General features: G+C 34.2%; 1 protein-coding gene across 1 annotated transcript; it reads left to right on the top strand.

Moving 5' to 3' along the window:
* The first annotated feature begins 86 nt into the window (after positions 1-86).
* On the top strand, positions 87-23,643 carry LOC125051610. Its single transcript, XM_047652050.1, has 5 exons — positions 87-219; positions 15,166-15,265; positions 18,877-19,035; positions 21,257-21,386; positions 23,484-23,643. The coding sequence occupies exons 1-5, from the start codon at positions 191-193 to the stop codon at positions 23,579-23,581; spliced, it is 516 nt and encodes a 171-aa protein (XP_047508006.1). The 5' UTR covers positions 87-190; the 3' UTR covers positions 23,582-23,643.
* Positions 23,644-24,155: the final 512 nt, after the last annotated feature.

The raw sequence follows: 24,155 nt of genomic DNA, 5'->3' as shown, positions 1-24,155 counted from the left end.
AAACAAAAATAGATAAAATATATTTTGCTATGGATTCCGGGGATTTTTTGATCGAGTATGATCCTTAATAAACATGATATCATTTAAGTCTGACCCTATTATATTGCGCCGTACAGAAGCCTATGTTAGCAGAAGAATGAGCACCAACCAGTTATTGTAAAACCGCGCGACGGTAAAGACGCATTTCACTATGTCAGCCACTCTCCAAACAAGTTTAAAGTAAGTGCGAAAGCGAAAGTTGATTTGTGTTTTTTATCGGATGCATGTCCTAATCTGTGGTATTTTGATATCAACAATAATTTTTCGCTTTAATCTGTGATTCACCGGGATGAGTATTATTCTTGTGTTAATTTTGTTACCTGCAATTTGTATTTTTTTATTGATATTTACTGAATTTAGTCCTTTGTTGTAAAGTGTGTAAATCTCTTTATTTATCTGTATTTCTATGATGCCATAATCTAGAGATTAGTCTGTGGTTTTCTTTTTTCTCAAGTGACGTCTTTAACAGGGAAGTGTTCAATTTACCGCGTAATTACCAACATAATCGCAGCAAAAACTGTTGGTAATGTAAATATGATTTTTCACAAAATGATTAAGTTATTGTACGTAAAAACAGTGAAAACTTTAACAACAATATTTTGCATAATATTCTCAAAATACGCGACTAAAAATTTTACTTTTTTTTAGTTTACGTCCAAACCGCAGACCAATACTAATTGCGGCTTAAATTCACATAATTATATTTATATGAAACTTTAGACATCACAATAACAGAAGCATGGTTCAGTAATTTATTTTTAATATATTATAACTAAACAAACACGAAGTCTAATTACGAATTTAACAAACTAGGTGTTGCCGCGAGTGTATTGTGTAATACTACAAAGATGTCTTTTACGCGTAAATGTCTGAGAATATTTACGTGTTCGAGTTATCATTGCCTTGAAAAACTATTGTAAATATTGTTATAGTATAATATGTATTGGGTTGGACCTTAACATCGGTCGCCCGAATCTGATGATACTGATTATGCAGGAGTCTCGGGCACCTTGATTGGAACACCTCCAAGTGATTTTTGCTGCCTGATTATTTTTATTCATCGATTTTTCATGCTAAAAAATAATCGATTAATTTACCGAGAATGTCACCTCTCTTATAACCAATAGAAAAGTAAAAAATGGCTGATTGTTTACAAATTTCAATACATTTCACAAAACTTTAATTTTTTTTATAAAAACTAGGCGCATTTCCGCCAGCAAAAATCACTTGGAGGTGTTCCAATCAAGGTGCCCCGAGACTCCTGCATAATCAGTATCATCAGATTCGGGCAACCGATTTTAAGATCGTTACCGTAAATCGCAAATTTAATGTTAAAAATAAACAATAAATTACGCCATATGTACTACAATAATAAATACAATTCAGCATTTTACGTTTTGCGCAATACTTCAATAAATACTAGTAAAGAATATTAAATTATATTTAAAGGTTTAAAATCGTTTTCAATTAGATTATGCGTTTTTTAAAATAATTTTTAAGACGTTATCGATATATTACATGAATTAAATATTTTAGTGTGGGTATGTTATATAAATACTATACTAATTTTGTTATTGCGGAGTAATTGTAATTCGAAATAGTTGATAATAACTATAAAATGCCGTAACATTCCGATAACATTTTTTACATTCTTTTGTATTAAACTTGAAATTTTACATTTTCAAGGTTACATTATTTGTATTTTACAACATCATATATTCACTCAATATAACGATCGTCACAAACGGTGAATTACTCATATAAATATAGTCAAATTACTATATCTCGTACTTCAAAACTAATACGTTTTCGACATACGAGAATCTTACTATAACTATGTAGACAGCCATGGAGCAAAACCAAAAAAAACAAGATTATCAAAATGTTTAATCATAGAAATGAATAGATAAGAACGTCAATTATATTTATTAAGTACTATGAAGGTTCTATAAGTTATAACACGGAAAATATTCTCTATGGAATAGCTTAAATAGTTTAGAGTAAGAGTTTCTTGAGAGTTCTTATAAGTGAATAGATAGATTTTTATGAAAAGCTCAGTAGGCGAAAAAAATTCATCCCTTGACTCTCCAAAAGTTCTTAGGTTGACAGTTCTTTAACTTAGATTGTTTTTTCTTTCTTTCATATTTTGTATTACGAGCGTTATATTTTATAATTCAAACAAAATATATTATTTGATTAACATAAAATTTCATTCTTTATTAAATGCAAAAATTAAATTTTCTTTACAAAATTAAAATATATTTTCTTCTTTTCATGTTTTTTTTATTACCAAGAAACCAGTGGTGATATAAACCCTGGTCTTGGCAATTTCTATAACTGTTTCATGACCATCTGCTTTTTCTGAATAGGTGATTCGCCCCTGACACACACCCTTGATTTTGGGTTTAAGGCATAACGGTTTCCTCACGATATTTTCCTTCAACGCACGAGTGAGTGTTAAATACGATTGACAGAATCCATGTTGCGCAGCTGGGGTTCGAACCAACGACCTCAGCAATGATCGCACGCTTAAGCTACTAGGCCAACGCTGCTCATTTATTCAAATATTTAATTATACATAACGTACTTTGAAAATTATAATAATAATCATTTCTTAATATTTTCTACATACTATACAAGGTCGTAGTATTTCATACGAAAATAATCTTATTGTTAGTTTGGTATTAATAAAAAATTAGGTTCTAATTAAAAGTAATGACTTGAACCTTGCATATTTCGTCATATATTCTAGTTTTTATTAAGTTTTATTTGTTAATGCTGGTCCCGCGCACGAAATCAGTATAATTATGCACATCGGCCATCAACTGTTTCAGTGAGATGTATGAACATTTAGTGCGATTAATAAACTAACTGCAACTAAAGTATTTAATAGCTAGTCTTTTGTCTTTTTCTGTCAAGTTCTATTGACGCTGTGATAAAAAGAGACATAATTAAAACGGTGCTTGTAACTCAACTCCGCATACGGACTCGCCATATGCCTACAGCAAATTGTATCTTATTTCGGCCAAACAATGGGCGGAGGCGATAAGAACTTGGAGAAACTGATCGTAGTTGGTAACACAGTAGGCAAAATATCGCGTGGCCGTTCACCAACCAGATGGACCGATCAAGTGACAGACTCATCGTCCTCAAAACTGTACACTGTGATAAGAGGCGCTGGACAGAAACCGGTGGAATCAGATAGGCCGCTCCAGGTGCTTTCTTGCTGACCTCGACGATCTGCCGATTACAGAGAAAGAGTCCTATAAACAAGGATATATTCTTTTCGATCCGAAAACTCTCAACTGAGCGTTTTTCAAGGCAGTTTTTGCCGCGCACCACCACTATGTGGAACCAGCTGCCCACTGAAGTATTTCCGAACCAATTCGACTTAGGGTCCTTCAAGAAAAGAGCGTACCGATTCCTGAAAGGCCGGCAACGCACTCGCGAGCCCTCTGGCATTGAGAGTGTCCATGGGCGGCGGTATCACTTAACATCAGGTGAGCCTCCTGCCCGTTTGCCCCCTGTTTTATAAAAAAAAAAAACCCCTTCTTATCTCAAAAATCACAAATTCTTAGGTCCTTCTAACTATATGTTACGCTCTTCTAATAGATGTTTATTGAAAATTCCATCCCACACTTCATCCTTCTTAGGCAATTCATTTACGATCTCCGCCATTAAGTTGTGGAATACGCTGCCTGACTCCGTTCGATTGGCTACCTCTCTGTCATCTTTTAAAACTCTTCTGTATAATCACTTCTTAACCTTATCCTATCCTCATCAATCGTGACTTGCATAATTCTTATGTTTCCTTTTACATAACTATTCGCTGTTCATGTATTTGTAAGATTAGCTTTTAAGTTTTTAGTTTGTTATTAATATTTTTATTTTTTTTTGTATTACTTTAGATTAAGGATTCTGCACTTCTCACACTCATCATGTTTCTTTTTTTTTTAGTTTTTCTCTTAACTAGGGTTGCCTGGAAGAAATCGCTTATTAGCGATAAGGCCGCCCGTTGCATCCCTTATAATTTTTATGTATTGTGTTTCTTTTATTTGCAACGAAGTGTAAATCTATATATATAAAAGAAAGTCGTGTTTGTTACAACACTTATAACTCGAGAACGGCTGGACCGATTGCCATGGTTTTTGATTTGTTGGATTTGTTTCCGATAAAATATCGGATAAGTTATCGAATAACAATAAATTAATTAATTAATTTTACGAATGCAAAAACCATATGGTGCCATCTGTTGACAAAACTACGCATCATTTTACGTCGAATTCGTGTCAGTTCAAGAAATTCCGATCTTGAGGTGAATGAGGAGATGCATAACCATGCTTTGATCCTAATCAAAAGATGTTGGATATCAGAAAGTGCTTAACATGCAGTATCGCCATATTGACGCTAGAGAGAAGATGCCTAATGTGTAAAACTGCCATTCTTCTTTCGCAATGGCAAGCAATAAAACATTTCTGTATTTGCAAAAGAGTTGTATTAATGTAATACTTAACATTAATGAAATCCTAAAATAAGTTAAATTAAAGTAACAACGATATTATAAGGTTGTAGGGCGGAACGAAGTTAGCCAGGTCAGCTAGTAAATAAATAAATAACAAGAAGAAAACCTTTAAGTTAATTAAAATGTGTGCATACACATTTAAGATATACCTATCATGTCTATTCATTAATTCTAATACATTAAATAATTAAATATTCTAGATTGACACCGTGCTGATTTATTTTAAGTATATGGTTAAAATTTCCACGAATTGTGTGATGTCATATTGTAAATATGTTTACGTTGCGTTGATTATCTCTATAGACCAGTTTATTATTCTTTATACGCGTTTCATACTTCTCCGTCCATTTAATTATGTTGCATCATTTACGGAAAACAACTTTATCTTGTTGCTATCTCTGTTGTCATGTGAGTTATAAGCCTTGGCACGCGATCAGACAGATCTGTGGCCGAGCTAGGCAGCAGGGGTTTACTAAAAAGGAACTTATGTTTAATAATTCCCGAGCCCGGGCGACAGCTACTCCAGAACTATCCTCATGATATTTATGGGCGAGCCGGAGCCTGCGCTGTCTTGCGTTCAGGGGCGGTAGTAATATTAGTTCTCTTTTAAAGAACAGCGACATTCACAATAGGAATACAAGAAATAAGGGAAAACTTTTCCAGCCGTCTTACAGGTTGCAGAAAATAAATACTTCATTTATGGGCCTAAGTATACGCTGCTATAATATGATTCCTAGTGAAATATTGGAACTGCCTTTAAAAAGATTCAAAACACATATCAAAAAAACCTTAATGTGTAAAGGTTACTACACAGTCAATGACTACCTGGAAGATAAAAACGCTTGGCAATAGTTCTAATTATATTCTTATAATTTGATTTGTTATCTTTGAAGTGTTATGAATATGTGTGTAATGGTGAATGTGGCAAATCACAGAACCGATTTTTATTTTTTTTACTTATGTAACTTTAATGACGTGGTGTTTTATGACATTTTCCTTTGAATAATTGTAATGTAAAGGGAGGGCAAAACTTGCTGAGTTTCTTGCCCGTTCTTTTCAGAACAAGGCCTCCTGGTAGTTTTGCGAACGGATGGCGTAGTCCTGCTCTTTCGTGAATTTTGTAAACGTTGTTGACATTCATAAGCATGCTCTAAGAAGCATCTAAATTGAATAAACGTATTTTGATTTTGATTTTTTGATTTTGTTCTCCGTAAGGGGTTTTTGGGCTGCAGGCCAGGGCCCCGTGGATACAAAGGGTCCCCAGTCCCCACTGAAAACAATAGGCGATATTTTGAAATGTCTTCAATTTTACAAATTCCAATTATAAGGTTGGATGATAATCCCGGAGATAAATCAACCCATGTGCGTTGCGCGTCTATCGAACAGAACGAGGAATTGCCCGTCGCTTGTTTTTGGTTGTTGTATTTTTTTGTGCGTCTTCTATATCAGTAATAGCCTAGAGCCCGACAAATTCACGATCCGCCCATGCTTGTGTTAATCGTTTTATTGACATATTTGAAAATCCTGTGGCAAAAATTTTCCAGGTGCGTTCTATGCTCGAGATAGCCCATCCGTGGATACCCTCATGCCAGTATCTCCAGATCGCACCTGGCTCTTTCGATAGTCGGTCAACCAGTAAATGAACCACCGATTGGTCGGTTCTTTCGCACGCAGGGTAATATAAATAAATAATAATTCTAGGTAATATCTTCAGTCAGGGTAAAATATTCAGATCATAACAGTAAGGAACTCAAATATCGATGTTTTGATTCCAACAGTGGAAATTTAATGTTTATATTATTAATCGCGTTGAGTGATATTTTTGTTTAATTGGTAATGTTATTGGAGTCTCGAATTATTTGATGAAAATTTTGATATATTTTACAACAATCTTCCTACTTACCGTAACTGTGTTTATCACGCTCTTAATGAGGTAATGAGTTTTTATTAAGTTTTAATTATTTTTCTTGTTTTTTTATTTTGTGGTTGCTTGTTTAATTTTTCCCTGACTAGCTTGCTTATGTGCTACTATAATTGATGTGTATGTGTATTTGTGTAAAATTTGTAATATTATATTTTCTTATATAATTTTATGCATACACGTTTTTAATACTTATAAATAAATATTATCTAACGGGATATATTTCTTATTATTATTACTTATCAATACAAAGTAGCTAACATATTTGTAACTTTTGTTTTTAAATTTTGTACATGCATGTAAATCTACATTTAAAAAAAGAATCATCAATCATCGGTCGTCGAGGCAGAATACGAAATTCTATCCGTATCACCTCGTCGTCCGTCGTTCCACAACTGAGCGTTTTTAAGGCAGTTTTAGCAGCGCACCAACACTATTTGGAACCATCTGCCCACTGAAGGATTTGCAAACCAATTCGACTTAGGGACCTTAAACACAAGCGACCAATTCTTAAAAGGCCGGCAACGCACTCGCAAAGCCTCTTCCTCTCGAAGAATTATTGCATTAAAAATAATTTTAGTCATATCTCTAGAGTATCACCTCTCCTATCTCTAACTCTATACCGTGTGTGGCCTCCTTTCTCTATGCCGTGTAATGATGGATTTTATAAGTAAAACTTTTCGGAAATTAAAAAAAGCTTAATAAGCTTCTTATGTGTGCTTTATTAGTGGGAAACGTACAGCTTTCTAAATCATGACCTCGATACTTGTGTCTAATAAATATGTATGTAACTTTTGTTTATTATCGTAATAATGTATTTTTTGTTTACAAGTATAATAAACTTGTTTGGTAAACCAAATAGGGTAAAATTAAGATTCCACCGAAGAATTACCAGCAAAACATCTTATGATAATTATGCCAAAGACTACAGATTTATTTCAACTGGGACATCTGCGGGGGAATTTCATAAGTTGCGGTTTCAATGCACACAAATTGTGCACAATTACACACATCGTTGCAGCTATTATTCACTAAATTACTAGGAAACTTGCAAGGTTATTTCCCTTCTGCCTTGTTTAACCTACTAATGAGACATATTAACTCATTATCGCTTTACCCAGTAAACAAATCGGTTTTAAAATTCATGTAGTAAAGACCTATGTCTGAGGTCGTAGGTTCAAACTCCAATTCCGTATTACGGTAAAACAAAACATCGTGAGGAAACCGACATGCTTTAGACTCGAGTCAACGGCGCGTGTTAGGCGCAAAAGTCTGTTCACCTACTTGCGTATTAAAAAAAATGCGAAATCTGAGACTAAAATCGAGGGTGTAACGCCTGTTTATATTTACTAGCTGTAATTACTAGCTGACCCGGCAAACGTTTGTTTTGCCATGTATATTATTTCTAGAAGACATTGTTTTAGTTCAATAAAAATAACTCTCTACTATATTAAAAAATAGGGGTTGATCGTATAATAAAAAAATTAAAATCAAAACAATTATCCAAAAATTAAAATTAAAATTGGGGTGGACACCACTTATCACTTAGGGGTTTGAAAGATAGATAGTAGCCGATTCTCAGACTTACTGAATATGAATAAAAAATTTCAATACGTCGAGCCGTTTCGGAGGAGTATGGGAACGAACATTGTGACACGAGAATTTTATGTAGATATAGAGTTTATTATCTCATCCTTTAAATATCTACAAGTTCTACTATGTATTAGAAATTGTGATCACGTGCCTTGTACATTGTCTTATTTGTTTTAGTTATGATAAATTATTAGTTTGTTCGCTTCATGAAACTCTCTCCGTACAGTGGTTACCTACGATGGTGGCAATAAGCTTGTTGCTCTAACTAAAACGAAGTTTGAACCACAAAACTAAGATAAGGCTGTAGGTATAGCTCAATATAGCCATCAAGCCATTGTAATGGTATTGTACTCCATAAAGCGATTAATTACTTTCAGTGTATTTAATGATCATTCTTCGATTGGGGATATAAATACATAAATAGTTTACGATTTGTTTAACCATATAATGAAATACAATTATTTAAAAGTTTAAGCCGTATGTCGCATCGTAAACACATACAAATATAAACTCTAGTAAAGAATGAAAATGAGTTTGATAACATCCTCGTATTAAATGAGTTAAGAAAAAACTATAGCTATATTTCGGGGTTTCTTGCGTTGTAGGCAATATATCTTTGACTTATCTTTGATAGATACTCTGTGGAAAAATAAAATGAAATATAAAAAAAATAAAAAAATGAAATGTGTTTTTTTCGAAAATGGATCGAAACAGATTTTTTTCAATTGGATGAGGAGACAATGAGTTGTTGGCCTATCGCCGTTTTGAAAGTTCTGTACTAGCTCAGTACATCAAGAGGGAGTATCAGTTGGTTTCTTAAGGTATTTTTTGCAGCACACCGCTACTGTATGGAACCGCCTGCCCAATGTAGTATTTCCGAACCAATTCGTATGAAAACAGCGTACCAATTCTTAAAAAGCCGGCAACGCACTTGCAAGCCTTCTGGCTATTTCATGGGTATCACTTAACATCAGCCTCCTGCCCGTTTGCCTCCCGTTACGTTATAAAAGTGTTCTTTGAACACATATTTTAAAATTGATTGATTTTCAAAGTAATATAAATTTTTTTAATTAATTTTAATTTTATTTTACTGTTAATTTTACATAACATTATTCTCGTACGTGTTGTACCATCCCATGATCACTTGTCACATGGCCTATGCCATGTGTAGATTACAATAGACATACGTAGTCATGGTAGATAATATATGTAATATAATATGAAGCTATAAAAAACAAGAGTATTTTTTTAATACGACTCAAAAATTGGTCGAATTTGTTCGTTATGTAAACTTACAAAGGGGGCGTCCATAAATTACGTGAGGTGTTTTTTAAATTTTCTGTACCTCCCTCCCCCCCTGGTGAGATGTCGTGAGATTTTATTCAACCCCCTCCCCCATCCCCCAATCTCACGTGAGATTTTTCAAAATGTGGGTTTCTTACGTAAACGCGTAAGAAGCTATCTTTTTGAGCTCGGAGAACTCAAAATAACACAGAATTCGTACTATTGAGCTCGGAGAGCTCAAAAACAAAAAAAGTGAAATGTTGAGCGTTTAGGTATGGAGCTAGCGGGCTAGCTAGTTGCAGAGATGGCCTTTAGGGTCAACCATTTTCCTAAAAAAATTTTTTCAATCGGAAAAAAAATTGCGTGATATTTGCCGAGACTCCCCCTCTCTCCAACGTAAGATTTTTTGACTCGACTCCCTCCCCCCCTTAAACACCTCACGTAATTTATGGACGCCCTCAAAGTAGTCTACACAATTACACAAGATATAATATTATAAGGAGTCCCAGTCAAGGCTCTGAAGATACTGAGCGTTCCCCCTTTGAATAACTAGACTAATACTTTGTCCGAGGTAACTACCAGCTATTCGGTTTCCTGTGATGTCGACTAACCTATTTGCTATTTCCTTAAAAAGCCTTATAGCGCTTGGACCCCACGGACCAAGGGTCTCGACATAGAATGGGACATCATCTATATATATTATATCTGTTATGTAAACATTGTAAAGTAGTCAATATTAATTACTCTGTACACAGTATATCTAAGACAAATTGCTTTAAGCAAATGTAGAATTAAATATAGAAAGGCACACACACATTACATACAGTCACACAGTACATAAATATAATTTATATAATCTGTAATACAAGTGATGTAATGTGATCTGTGGTTTCATTGGCGCGTGATCAAGGTTACATTCAGGTCATTAAGTTGATGTTATGGTATATCAGCGTGACCTCCTTGTGTGACTCTTCTTGGAATTCTGTTGAATCGTTTTACTACTGGCCGCACCTGGGATTTGAATCTGAGACCTCATGATCTGACTTATTTATTTTTTGCGTCCTACTGGGAGGTTCAGGACACATGTTTTAAAGTATAGAAAATGATTGAAGACAAAGTTAAAAACGGTATAATACGTAGCTAAAAATAACAGACATACAAAAAAGATAAAGTGGAAATGGGCTGGTCAAATTGTCCGCGTTTGTGATAACAGATGGGTCAAAAAGACCCTAATGGAATGGCCCAGTGGGAAAAGAAGAGGATGTCCACCAGAAAGCTGGGAAGATGGAATAAAAGATAAATTGGGCAAGGATGAGAGACAAGTGGAAGAATTTGGATCTTGTTAAACATTACATGAACTTAATGTAATCCTGATTACGTAGTACTCGAATAAAGTCTATTTCTATTTTATTTTATCTAAAAGCATTGACCATAGTTCAAAGTATCTCCGTAGCGTCCATACTTTGAACCGACGCGTAACAATAATTATCTACATCCGGTAATAATGTTAGGCTCTTCGTAGAAATAGAAGTTCTGAGGCGTAACATTGCTTCATCGTTTACTCTTATGTCAGCGTGATGCAAAAAATGTATAAACATCTAAACTCTAATCATTACGGAAATAAAAATAGACTATACGAAACAAAAAACCTAGTTTTAGTAATAAAGATAAAACGTACTTCGTCTCTTTCTGCCAAATCATTTTGCAGTGGGGAAAATTATCTAATATATAAAATTCTCGTGTCACAATGTTCGTACCCATACTCCTCCGAAACGGCTCGACCGATTCTTATTAATTTTTTTATGCATATTCAGGAAGTCTGAGAATCGGCTACTATCTATCTTTCAAACGCCTAAGTGATAAGGGGGGTAATTTTTTAGATTTTTTTTTAGTTTTTATTTTTTATGATACATGGTGTACAAATACAAAAATACATACAACCCCTTATTTTCACCCCTCTACAATCAACCTCCATTTTTAATTGTTAATTAAAATCTTATGACTTGAACACTGAGGTTTATATAGAGAAAAATTCACAGAGAAACCTAAAAAGTTTTTCTCTTTCTAATACTTGGCCGGTCCATTGTACACGCTACAGTTTTATTTCCTTCCAATTTCTTAGGTGTAATATATATACTCAATACGAATAACTAAACGAAACGGGTTTGACAGAAGTTTTCCTACCTATATATTCAGATATTGTCATGTAATGCCGGCCATACACACTACGGTCTACCGGAGAGGTAATCTGTGCAGGTATGCCTGCGCAGGTAGACCGGAATGTGTGTGGGAATAGACCTGTGCAGGTTTTTGAACCTGCGCAGGCGACCGGCGCAAGATCGAAAATCGATTCTTTCGAGTGACACCGTACGGTGTACCTGTGTACGCTCCGATACACCGGAACGTCTCCATACACGCTACCATTGTTCGGTTGACCTGCGCAGGCATACCTGCACAGAATACCTCTCCGGTAGACCGTAGTGTGTATGGCCGGCATAAGTTGACAGAACTTGGACGAGATGGGGAAAGTTTACCATGACTTACGACTCCCGCCTAATGAAATACCTACCGAGAACTATACTCTTTACTTCATCGTTCCAGTGGTATAGAAATAATTTAAGACACAAATTGAACGCTCCAGCAGTCTATACAAGTTTTTATAAACACGAAAAATTCTATAGATTTTCTTTATGATGCTAATACTCAGTGAAACTTAGGATAAGCTACTCCAGACTTGAGTTATAATTCCCGTGTGTCGAAAGCGTATAGAACTGCAGTCATACTTAGCACTAATAGCTTGAAGATAGTATTAAATTTACTAAAATCATAAAGATTAAAAAAACAAATTTAGTTAAATAATAAAAATTAGGTCCCGAGATATCACATCTGCTTTAAACTTTATTTATATTGAAATTCAGATAGAGTACTGTTGGCCTAGTGGCTTCAGCGTGCGACTCCCTGAGGTCGTAGGTTCGATCCCCGGCTGTGCACCAATAAACTTTCTATGTGCGAATTTAACATTAGCTCGAGCGATGAAGGAAAACGTCGTGAGGAAACCGACATGTTTTAGACCCAAAAAGTCGACAGCGTGTGTCAGGCACTAGAGGCTGAGGCCCAGACCTAAAAAGGTTGTAGCGCCACTGATTATTATTATTATGTTGAAATTCAAGGTTTGAAGTTCAAACGTAATTGAGGACATCACATGAAGGTCAGGTGAAAGTGACCGTGGCCGTTGAATTCGAATAGATTTTTGATGCGTTAAAAAATGCTTTTACTTTGCATTTGTCGCTAGGTTTCTATCTAAGAAATGAGTAGAATCACGGCTTTCTAATGCACTATGTATAGATCGGTTTTATCTATGTTTTACATATATTATGTACTAGCTGGCCTGGCGAACATCGTACCGCCTAACAGTCGATTCTTTATTATTTTTTAATACTTATTCTGCTACTAGGGACACCGGTCTAGCTAGTAAGATAAAAAAAAGAAAGTTCCTAATACAACAAATACATTATAAAAATTTACCTTCCCGGAACCCCTCCACTAACACTTGAACTTTATGATATGGTATTAAAGTTCAAATTGCCTTGAAATATTATTACGAATATTTGGTATGGGAATATAGAAAAGTGTTGTTTTTAGACTTTTTCACACATTTTTTTTTAATTTTTCACTCCGTAAGAACCATCCTCGTACTTCAAGGAATATTATAAAAAATGAATCAGACAAATCGGTCAAGCCGTTTTCATGTTATGTCGTGACAACGGAAAACGGGTTTAATTTTTATATATATAGATTAGTATATTAGAAAAAATATAATAATTGACTATAATGACATGACTCATACTGTATGTAACTTCTATGCAAAACTCCTTTTAAGACAAATTTGCACGCCATTATTGCAAATCAATCATTATTATTAATTACTTAACTGTAATCACTACAACGGACATAGTATGTCGGACATATCAGTGTGACAAATACTGAACTGAGACAACTAAACGATTCCATGAACGTGTTATCAGCCGCCTCTATTTATAATTAACTGTAACTTGCTGATAAGATAAGTAAATATATTTATTTAAACGAAGTTGGTTCCTAAAAAAGACGCTAAAATCAATCTATAGTAATCAATTAAAACCTCCAATTTTAATTTTGATAGCACTTGGCAGATTTTGAATTATAAAATGGTATAATTGCAAAACTATTTTAATACAGTTATTGCTCCTTTTGACCTAACTAACGATTTACGACCGCTTGCTGAACTCAATCTCAATCCAATATTACTACTAGAGATTGATATTTCAATCCATTTCTCATAAAAATAATATATTTATTAGTAATCATAACAATTGAGTATACAGTATCTACAATTCTCTTAACCTACATAATATTAATAGTAAAAATAATTTAAAATTTAAAAAGTTTGGTCCCTGCGGCAGTGTACATTTAACGCTGGCAGCATTTCCTCGCTGTATTGCGATACTTATTCGTTGAGCGAGGAAAGCACCAGCTCTGGGTCACCGGTACTATCTAACAGGCTCCGACTTAAATCTTTAATTAGTGTCTGTGCACTCAAATCCCACGGGCCAAGAGTCTCTACTCCAAAGGGAACAAAATCGAAGTTAGAGGAAAGACTCTTATACTTGATAAAATACTTTTCAATAACCGATCGATGGATCGATAGTCAATATATTTTTGTAAACCATCTTTGGGACTCATCGGTATTTTTGGATATTATAAATATTTATATGAAAATGTCAGATCGTTTTTTATAAAATATCTTTGAATTCATTTTGACTGATTCACGATTGTTGCGGTGCTGTTTTGTTGTGTAAAATACGTACTCGTATACGAGTATACCTAGCACGTGTCAAAACCATTCAAAATGGATTTATTTTCAGTGACAGAGATTCTAGCTCATTTATCGGACTGGGATGATAATGACGGTGAACAAGAAAGATTTGTGTTGCCTACTCATTTCTCTCAAAATATCATCGGGGATTTGTCTTAAGAGAGGAATTCTTTAGTCTTTGACGTAATTCTTAAATATTCCGTATTTGCGATACTACTTCTTTCCCTACTAGTTTTTCGTAGCATTTGGCCCTTGTTTGGATATCTAAAGGCCGATTTACATTATCTTAGTGTTTAGGAGAGTGCTTTAGTACAACTTGAAAGGCAAGTTCTTTAGCGTAGCGTTTACTAAAGCAAGTAGCGTTTACATGTTTCAACTAAAGTACTATCCTTAAAGCACTCTCCTAAACACTAAGATAATGTAAATCGGCCTTAAGGTGGGGGGGCTTAGTCCTCCTAATTCCTACTATCGTGTAAAGATGATCAACAATAAATAATTGAAATTATGTACACGTTTCTGTTGTTACAATATGCTTTGTTATCGTAAAAGGATGGGTTGTTCGTGTGATAAGGTTCAAATATCATCTATGTTTTGATGAAAATTATCTTCGTTTCCCTATCCTAAGTCCATTTAAGTAGAGTAAATATTTATTAGAGAAAACCCAGCTCACTTTAAGCATACAATTCCGATCTCTGAGAAATGTATATACGTAAGATACAAGCGTTTTTTTGGACTATAATAGGATATACAAGAGAGAAAAAGGCCAGATTTTAATGACTAAAATAATTAATATATTTTATTTAATCAGTAAACTTATAAAATAAAAAAAAACTAGACAAATATAACTAATAGTATTTTATATAAATTTTTTGACCAAGAAAAATATTTGTCGCTTTCGACAGTTGAATTGACTATACATTTGTACAGTACAAAATAACTTTTACTTTTCAGAGAGAAAATCTGCGAGTCAGTGGAAATACCAATCCTCACAAGATGCTGCTTCTGTTTTCCACTACGAAAGGGCCTGATAACCTTTGCATACTTCAACACAGTAAGTCATATTATATATCTTAATCGAACCGTAGCGGTAACCACTTCATAACCACGTGAATGTAAGTGCGTGCTAATATTTCACCATGCCTCCTGCTGATAAAGGACAACTCTTTGTTTTTAATTTATGTTATTATTATTAATTACTTAAGATGTCATGTGGAACATGGTTTAATGGTTGCAGCTCCTTACAAACGTTGTGTAAAAAAAATGGCGATTAAAAAGAGTGGCGGAGAGTTTATTGCCAGATCTTCTCTTCCGTTCTACGCCCTTGATTTGAGAACTGGCACTGAATGTAAGATTAGAAGCATTAATATGTATTTCTTTACTGACAAGTCATAAGTGTACAACATGTTACCCGTATGATTAAATGATTTTTAATTTGAATTTTGAATACTTAACAATTTTGCTAATTGGTGATCTGTAGTAAGTAGCCGACATCGCTAACTTTTATGTTTCCGGCTCATATGTTAGTACTATTATCGTATTATCGTTAGTACTATTCTTAGTCCTGACTCCCAAGCATATCATTTCTATCTCTACACTACTTTAGCTTAATATATTCGATAATGGGCTGTCAATTGAAAAAAAAGAAAGTTAAATGATAATTAACATAATTTTTTTTCAATGACAAAACCAGCTAGCTAAATAACCAGCGCTGCGGAACACGTATGCTCCTCAGCATAATGCTGAGCCAGTTGTTCCACAAAAAGCGTTTTTTAAGGTAGTTTTTGACACCAACACCACTATGTGGGACCAGCTGCCCACTTAAGTTAACGAACCAGTTTGACTTTAGGGCTTTAAGAAGAGCGCACAAAATAAAAGGCCGGCAGCTCACTCGCCCAGCCCTGGCATTGATAGTGCTCATAACATCAGATAAGCCTCCTGCCCATTGACTATAAAAAAGACGCTGCAGGCTGTTTGATTTTTAATAGATTCAAGTAAAAGTCAAAAATCATTTATTCATATAGGTAACACAATGTACAATTATGAACGTCAAAAAAGAAATATACATTAAATGCCTCTAATCTTACATTTACTGCCAGTTCTCAAATCAAGGGCGAACGGAAGAGAAGAACTGGCAATAAGCTCTCCGCTACTCTTTTTAATCGCCAAGTTCTTGTTTTACACAACGTTTGTAAGGAGCTGCAACCATTGCACCATGTTCTACATGACATCTTAAGTAATAGTTAATAATAAAATAAATTAAAAACAAAGATTTGCCCTCTATCAGCAGGAGGAATATAAGCATATCATGGTGAAATATGATAATATTAAAGACAAATCCGCCATTTTCTAGACACTTTATTAGTGACAGACTCTTAGATATAATCAGAAGTGATATTTGGTTGTCAAACACACTCATCAAGGATGAACTGACCACTTTCTCGAAAGTGAAATTGTAGACGTGTGCGAATTCGTTTCTTCCATAGAAATGTGTTAATTATGCAATTCTCAGGAGGTCAATGTCGGCTACATATATGTATCTATATATATGTTTTATTATTATAGTTAATAATAATAATAAAACATATAAATAATAGAACCAAAGCGTCCATACGTGCCTTTGTACTATTAAATAATAATAATTAACAAAGACCTATATTATTATAGAACATTAAAATAATAGCAATTAGCTTACATTATAAGGTGAATAATAAATTGTGTATAGCCTATGAATTTTATAATTTAGATTATTTACCATAATTTAATGTTAGGTCAAACAGAAACGATATTAGTATGGTTTCCAAGAGAAGACAGAAGGAAGCGATATCAAGTAAAAAGATGGGCAGATGGTCTGACGAAGAGATGGGGCAGGCTCGCCGAAAATAGGGCAGAATTGGCTTATATAGGGCCTATGTCAAAATACAACCTGTACGAGCCAAGGCGATTTCCTAAATCGTCAGAATTAGAGGAGAGTGACCAAATATGGAATACCATTTTGATTTTTAGGCATAATTTCCACAAGTGTTATAAATAAAAAACTTTTTGTGGTAATTATTAACAATCATATATTTGCACTTTAGTTTGTAACAAGTTTAGGTTTTATTGATTAGTTTAAGGTAAGAAAAAATTTAAGAAACTAAAAAACGATTTAGGTACCTAAATATGGAATAGGTACCCCAAATATGGAATACTATAAACACTATCAAAAATTAACCTTAAAATACACGAGACTCTTTGGAAACTTGATATAATATAGAAAGGTACACAATTTTTTTACAAAAATCACAAATCCAGGTATCAAACTCTGGCACAGCGCAATCATTACATGCCCAGAGTCCACACATAAGAGACTTGATCCATGTTTCCCCATGAGTATCATTCGAAAACAGCACACCACAGAAAATACACTGAATCTTCAGATTCTGGAGCTGTATATCCTATCAAGGCATCGGGTTCACTGTCAGTATCAAATAGCATCACCTCCTCATCATCTGAATTAGGCTTAGTCTTCTCTTTTGGTTTTTTTCTTTTGATATTTTCTCATTCTGTTTTTAATTCTTGTTTTTTGCCAACACGACAGTTTTCTTTCCAAGTGTAGTAGCTGCGGCTTCTCCTGGAGAAAATTCGTTTTTCTGACATAATCAAAACAAAGTAGATCCAGCTTTTAAATAACCCATTTGTTTCTCTCTTACTAATTTTATTACTTCCGCCATATGCTCTGAATCCATTCTTTTCGCTTCGTTTTTGAGTTGACGCCCGCCATTTTGGTAAAACATTAAAAAAATATACAATTAACAAAATCATCATGTCAGCTGATACTTTAGAGAACCAATTATGGAATAGTCCATAATTGGATACTGTGATCTGTCCATATTTGGATTTTCCAACGATTTCAAACTGACATTCAGATTTTTATATTTAAGAAAGTAATATCATCTAATACCGCTAAAACATACAAAAGAACGTCTAAACGGTCTCTAAAAGCTATAAAATCAATACTCTGTGCACTTGCTTTACGAAAAATACGTATTTTTAACATACCTTAGAAAGTTATGCGGTAGCGACAAAACAAAAAACTGTCACAATGACGAAAGTACTTGCTCAACTGACATGCTACAACTTGTACGCGTAAACGGGAGTAAAAGGAGACAGAAAATCATTGTTTATTGCGTATGTGAGTTTGCATTTGGGAGAAATAGGGGTATTCCATATTAGGGATACTATCCCATATTTGGTCACTTTCCTCTACGTGAGAGTATAGCCAGACGTAGGCACTCTCTTTAACTGTTACATCACATTCATTTGTTACATAGCAATTAACATTTAATTATTTATCTTATATTCTATTTTTGTACGCGAGTGGTTAATATAGAATAAAACTAAAATGTTAATGAATGTTTTTCTTACCAATTATTTGTGAAACGGTCAAAAAAGAAGAAGGCTTTATTTATTATTAATATTTATTAAATAGAAAGCTTTTTGTAAGCTCTTTGAAGTTAAAAACAAACATTTGTTCGCGTAGGTAATTAATACACTTACAAACGTAATTTCTTAAATATTTACCTTCAAATAAATGGATTACAACGGATGGGTACTACTAAACTATCCACGATGCAATTACCAAGCCGATCAAGCTTACTTAATAGATAAATATTAAATTTTCAGATCCTGTCGATATTAGACGTTGCAATACTATCATACATAGCGTCCAACCGTTCAACAAATCTGACAGACGAATCGGAATACCCTCGACTCATTGTTGACACCTCATCTTTGGTGCTGGAGATCGTCATGTCTGTGATGTTCATCGTTGCATTACATATGGTATGTATTTAAATTGTCTTAAGTTACAATTAGAACAACCATCAGTGAAACCAGCTGCCAGCGAACCAATACAACTTAGCCTCTAAGAAGAGCGTACACGCGCCCGCAAGCCCAGCGTCTATGAGCAGCGGTTAGCGCTTTTAAAGTGAATCTGCTGCTGAAGTGAACGTCTCTGTGAATCGTTTGCTTGCTATCCCATAAATATGACAAGAGAAAAAACGAAGTGAAACTTCTTTATCGGGGTTGGAAAAAAATGTAGTGTAACATTTTTTCGGTTACGCGCCATGTTGCTTTTTGAAGTCAAACTTCTTTATCGGCGTTGGAATGAATTTTTTATCGACGTATGGGAGAAATTTTGTAGCAAATCGTCACGTTTTTCGGTTACGCGCCATCTTTTTCTTGTCCCTACCACGGTTGATCCGAAGAGATTCGAAGCCATTAATAACAAAAATATATAATAACGATAACAATGATAGTAATAATTCTATAACAATTAATGAAATTCTGTAATAATCTTAGTAGTAATAAGGTAAAATGAAATAATTGTATTTGTATCCATGTCTATGATAATAAAAGCCTTTTGTTAAACTTTATTTAACCAATTTCGTTAAGTTGCATATAGTAGATCATTTTTCGAAAAATAAGGTCATAAAGAAGTTTCACTTCTTACGTGTGTACACCTAGTACACGCACACATTTTTTTTTAACAAACAGCATTACGCGACGCGTAACACCCGTGGATGCATGTGATTAAATGTGTGAGTGTTATGTTTATGAATGTGTGTAACAGCTGGCAGCAAATTGTAACTCATCTCATTTAAAAATTATTTTTGATATTGCATAAGAATAATATATTACTGTTACTTCAGGCCTTCACAATAAAATCACTAAATTAAACTGCAATTTGTACCATAAACGCAATAAAATAACGTAATGATTACGTAATTAGCGCGGCGGTTGTAAAACCTCATTCTAATGTATTCAATATGTAATAAAATACTTATTTCAAAACGGTAATAGTCATAGACTTGAAGATGCACAGCACATAATTCAGTGTTACAATGACTATATAAAAAACTATAACTATAATAAATGTATAAGAAACTTAAGAAATATTATCTCATTCGCTCATATTAACAATAGAAACGGTTCCTCCAACCCAAGGGCGATTAGGTGTTTTGAAGCGCGCCCTTAGGTATAGGCAGCGGCACGTAAGTCTAGCGCTGGCCGAAACGTGGAGGGGATTGCTGCGCATGTATACTGTCGCGCGGGGGACGGAATGCGACTCGCGGAGAGCCAATCGAAACTCTTCATTCCGCTAGCCCCCCTCAGATACCTTATTTTTTTACTTCTTTGACGACCGTTGTTGCAACAACGGTCAGCGCTAGAGTTTCGTGCCGTTACTTGTAAAATGCTTTGTAAGAACTACGGTCAGAAATAGGTCTGATTGAAGTGTAGGTACACAAGCAAACGCGCTTCGAGCCAAGCGCGTTTTAGGCGTGCGTTAACCGATTTTGATTAGACCGCGCGTTGCGCAGGCGTCAGCCGCGAGCCTCAATCTTGAAGCTGCTCGTGTATCTACATGAGCAGCCCTGTCCCATAGAAAAGCAACCATACACACATAACAGGCTGAACTGATAATCAACTTTTTGAAGTAGGATAAAAAATGAAACCTATCACGTTTCGTAACTATTACTTTTACCCAGCCACGCTTCGCTGTGGCACACTGTGAATGAATGGTTGAGAAATAAAACAAAACAAAGAATACATTTCATTTAAGTTTAATTTTGCAATATTTGTGAGAAAAAACAATCCTTGATGCAGATCATGCTAAAATTTCAGCTCGATCGGTGCAGAACTTAGAGTTTTTTAAGCGTACAAAAACCAACATAACATTTTTATATTCGACCAGGGTTAGCCTTTAAAAATAATAAAAAGTGAAAAAAATAATAGTATGATGAAACCCATTAGGCAAACCCTTAAAATCTCACCCCCTTCCCCTTGCCGACCTCAGATCGCCCGTAAATTATTTTTCCTTTCATTTTTATAATATTCTCCTCCTTTTCCAATGGTTTTCATCCTACTATTATTGTTTTTGGTTTCAAAAATTATCTACCTTGGTCTATATAATATAGATTGATTTTTCCATAAAACCTAAGAACTTTCAATCATAACATCCCAATTGTAATAATAGATTCTAATTAATACAATATTATTACAGAAACACGTGCTACTCATGAAAGTATTCCTCTACTTCGAGATCGTGTTCTCCACCGTCAGCTTTATCTACAGTCTGGTCTTCCTGGGTGAGGAAACGGCCAGCGAGCTCTTCTTAATATTATTCCTACTAAGTAAGTATATTTTTTCCCAGCCGACAGCTTCATACTTATTTTATGACTGGCCAGAAAGATCCAGAATAAATTTCATGAAAAAGTTTTGAAAAAGATTGAATGATATTTTTTCAAAACCTGTGCCACAATAGCAATTAGCAAACTATATATCAAAAAGGTATTTTGAAGTGAAACTTCTTTATAGGGGTTGGAAAAAAAATTGTGTAACATTTTTTCGTTACGCGTGACATTTTTCGGTTACGCGCCATGTTGCTTTTTGAAGTCAAACTTCTTTATCGGCGTTGGAATGAAAGTTCTTTATCGACGTATGGGAGAAATTTTTTAGCAAATCGTCACGTTTTTCGGTTACGCGCCATGTTGCTTTTTGAAGTCAAACTTCTTTATCGGCGTTAGAATGAATTTTTTATCGACGTATGGGAGAAATTTTGTAGCAAATCGTCACGTTTTTCGGTTACGCGCCATCTTTTTCTTGTCCCTACCACGGTTGATCCGAAGAGATTCGAAGCCATTAATAACAAAAATATATAATAACGATAACAATGATAGTAATCATTCTTTTACAATTAATGAAATTCTATAATAATCTTAGTAGTAATAAGGTAAAATGAAATAATTGTATTTGTATTCATGTCTATGATAATAAAAGTCTTTTGTTAAACTTTATTTAACCAATTTCGTTAAGTTGCATATAGTAGATCATTCTTCGAAAAATAAGGTCATAAAGAAGTTTCACTTCTTACGTGTGTACACCTAGTACACGCACACATTTTTTTATTTTCGTTTTTGTTTAACCGGAAAATCATAAAATAAACTTTGGGACAAAGAACTTTTGTGATGCCGTGTAATCTATCTAAGGCTATCTAAGGGTAGATCAGTACGTCAAAAATGTATTAGATGTGTACGTATATATATATGGGTATCGTAGTCAGTGCTGCCCTGCGATTCTGTAACTCACTTTTCGAACTCACACAGCGGTTTTCGCATCGGCGGTCGCTCTCAAATCAGTCGTGAAGCAGTAATTTTATGATTTGGCATTCTAATAAACAATAAACTACAAGCTCCCACCTTTTCAGAATGCCAAATCATAAAATTACTGCTTCACGACTGATTTGAGAGCGACCGCCGATGCGAAAACCGCTATGTGAGTTACAGAATCGCAGGGCAGTTCCCTCTGTTAAGTGTTGAACGCCTATCATGTATAAAAAAACATTGGTTATGCTGTTTAGTTAAAACATCTGTACATTTGCCCTCTCCTTCTCAAGAAATAAAAAGATGCAAAGGTTAAAATACCTTTGCACCTTTTTAACTAAAGTACTCATGAGTCTCTTCATCTCGGCATAATTAATGTCGCAGCTAACTAGCTTAATTAGCCGTTCAATTAACAGCCTAGTCGTTTAACTAAACGGCGCCATTTAACTAGCGGCCTGAAATATGTTTAGCCAGATGATCAAACTGCTTGGCTAATGACTTGGATCGATGACATTTCATTACTTGCCTGTTGACTGTTTATTTAAATTTAGTTCCACTTTCTGCCATTCTTAAACTCGAAACGAAACTCTTCAAACTGTCAATATGGCGTCGGCAAACCACCACTTTGATGGTGTTTTCCAAAGTTTCATGAAACACAACAAGTACAATGGAAGAGTGTATTGACAATAATAATATAAATTTGACTCAAGTAATTTATTTTTAAAAGAAATAGTTTTTTTATGTCATATGTTTCATTTTTTTTAATTTCTGCCAAATACTGCCAATGACTCTATCGTACGAATGGCCTAAGCATTAGCCAGCCAGTTTATTAAATGTTGTAACAAACGCTACGGCTTATCTTTCAGGCCGCTAGTTAAACTACGCCGTTTAGTTAAAGGGCTAGGCTGTTAAGAGAACGGCTAATTAAGCTAGTTATCTGTGACATAAACATCATTACAAAGAGATATACTTTAGTTATAAAAGTCTGAAATCCAAATTTAATCAATAGTTGTTATTACTTTTATCAAAAAAACATTTTTGGTATTTTTATTATTCGTTAGTTTATTTTCAGGATATTTTTATAAAAAATTTAACCTGTTACAATTTTTTATAATTATTATTTTTTAGCGCTACAAGTCTACTTGGTGATCCTCATATGGAGTTCAATAGTGAAGATGGAGCGAGACGATTCCGTAAAGTATACGCGAGAAAGAGATAATGTCTAACCTTTAAATAACGTAAGTTAATAAACAAAGATATCTTTTGTATAACGTTAAATTCAACGTATTATATTATATATGTTAACGTAAAATTGTAAACACCGTTAGATTGTAATCTATCTCGCGAGATTATAAACTGTCGAAAGATTGTGAACCTCAGCGTACTGCTTACAATTTAACGTATTATTATTCGGTAGATTGTACTACACTAACTTAGTTATCATTCAAACTTCTTTGGTCAATAACAGATTAATTTTACTTCCCAACAATTTCATATAACTACCGAATAATAATACCTTAAATTGTAAGCAGTTCGTTGAGGTTCACAATCTTTCGACAGTTTACAATCTCGCGAGATATATTACAATCTAACGGTGTTTACAATTTTACGGTGACATATACATATGCATCTGTTTTTTATCCAACATTTAATCTATGTAGGTTTAAATTATTATTGCTGCTATATTACAACATAGCTAAAAAATTGTATCTTCAACTGAAACTTCTGTATTTTAAAATGTTAAAAAATTATTTGTATTACGTGTTACCATTAGATAAATGTTGTATTTATAGAAATATG

The sequence above is a fragment of the Pieris napi genome, chromosome 8, assembly GCF_905475465.1.
Source record: "Pieris napi chromosome 8, ilPieNapi1.2, whole genome shotgun sequence".
NCBI classification, from domain to species: Eukaryota; Metazoa; Arthropoda; class Insecta; order Lepidoptera; family Pieridae; genus Pieris; species Pieris napi.
The sequence above is the reverse complement of the archived record's forward strand: the minus strand, read 5'-3'. Positions and strand labels throughout refer to the sequence as shown.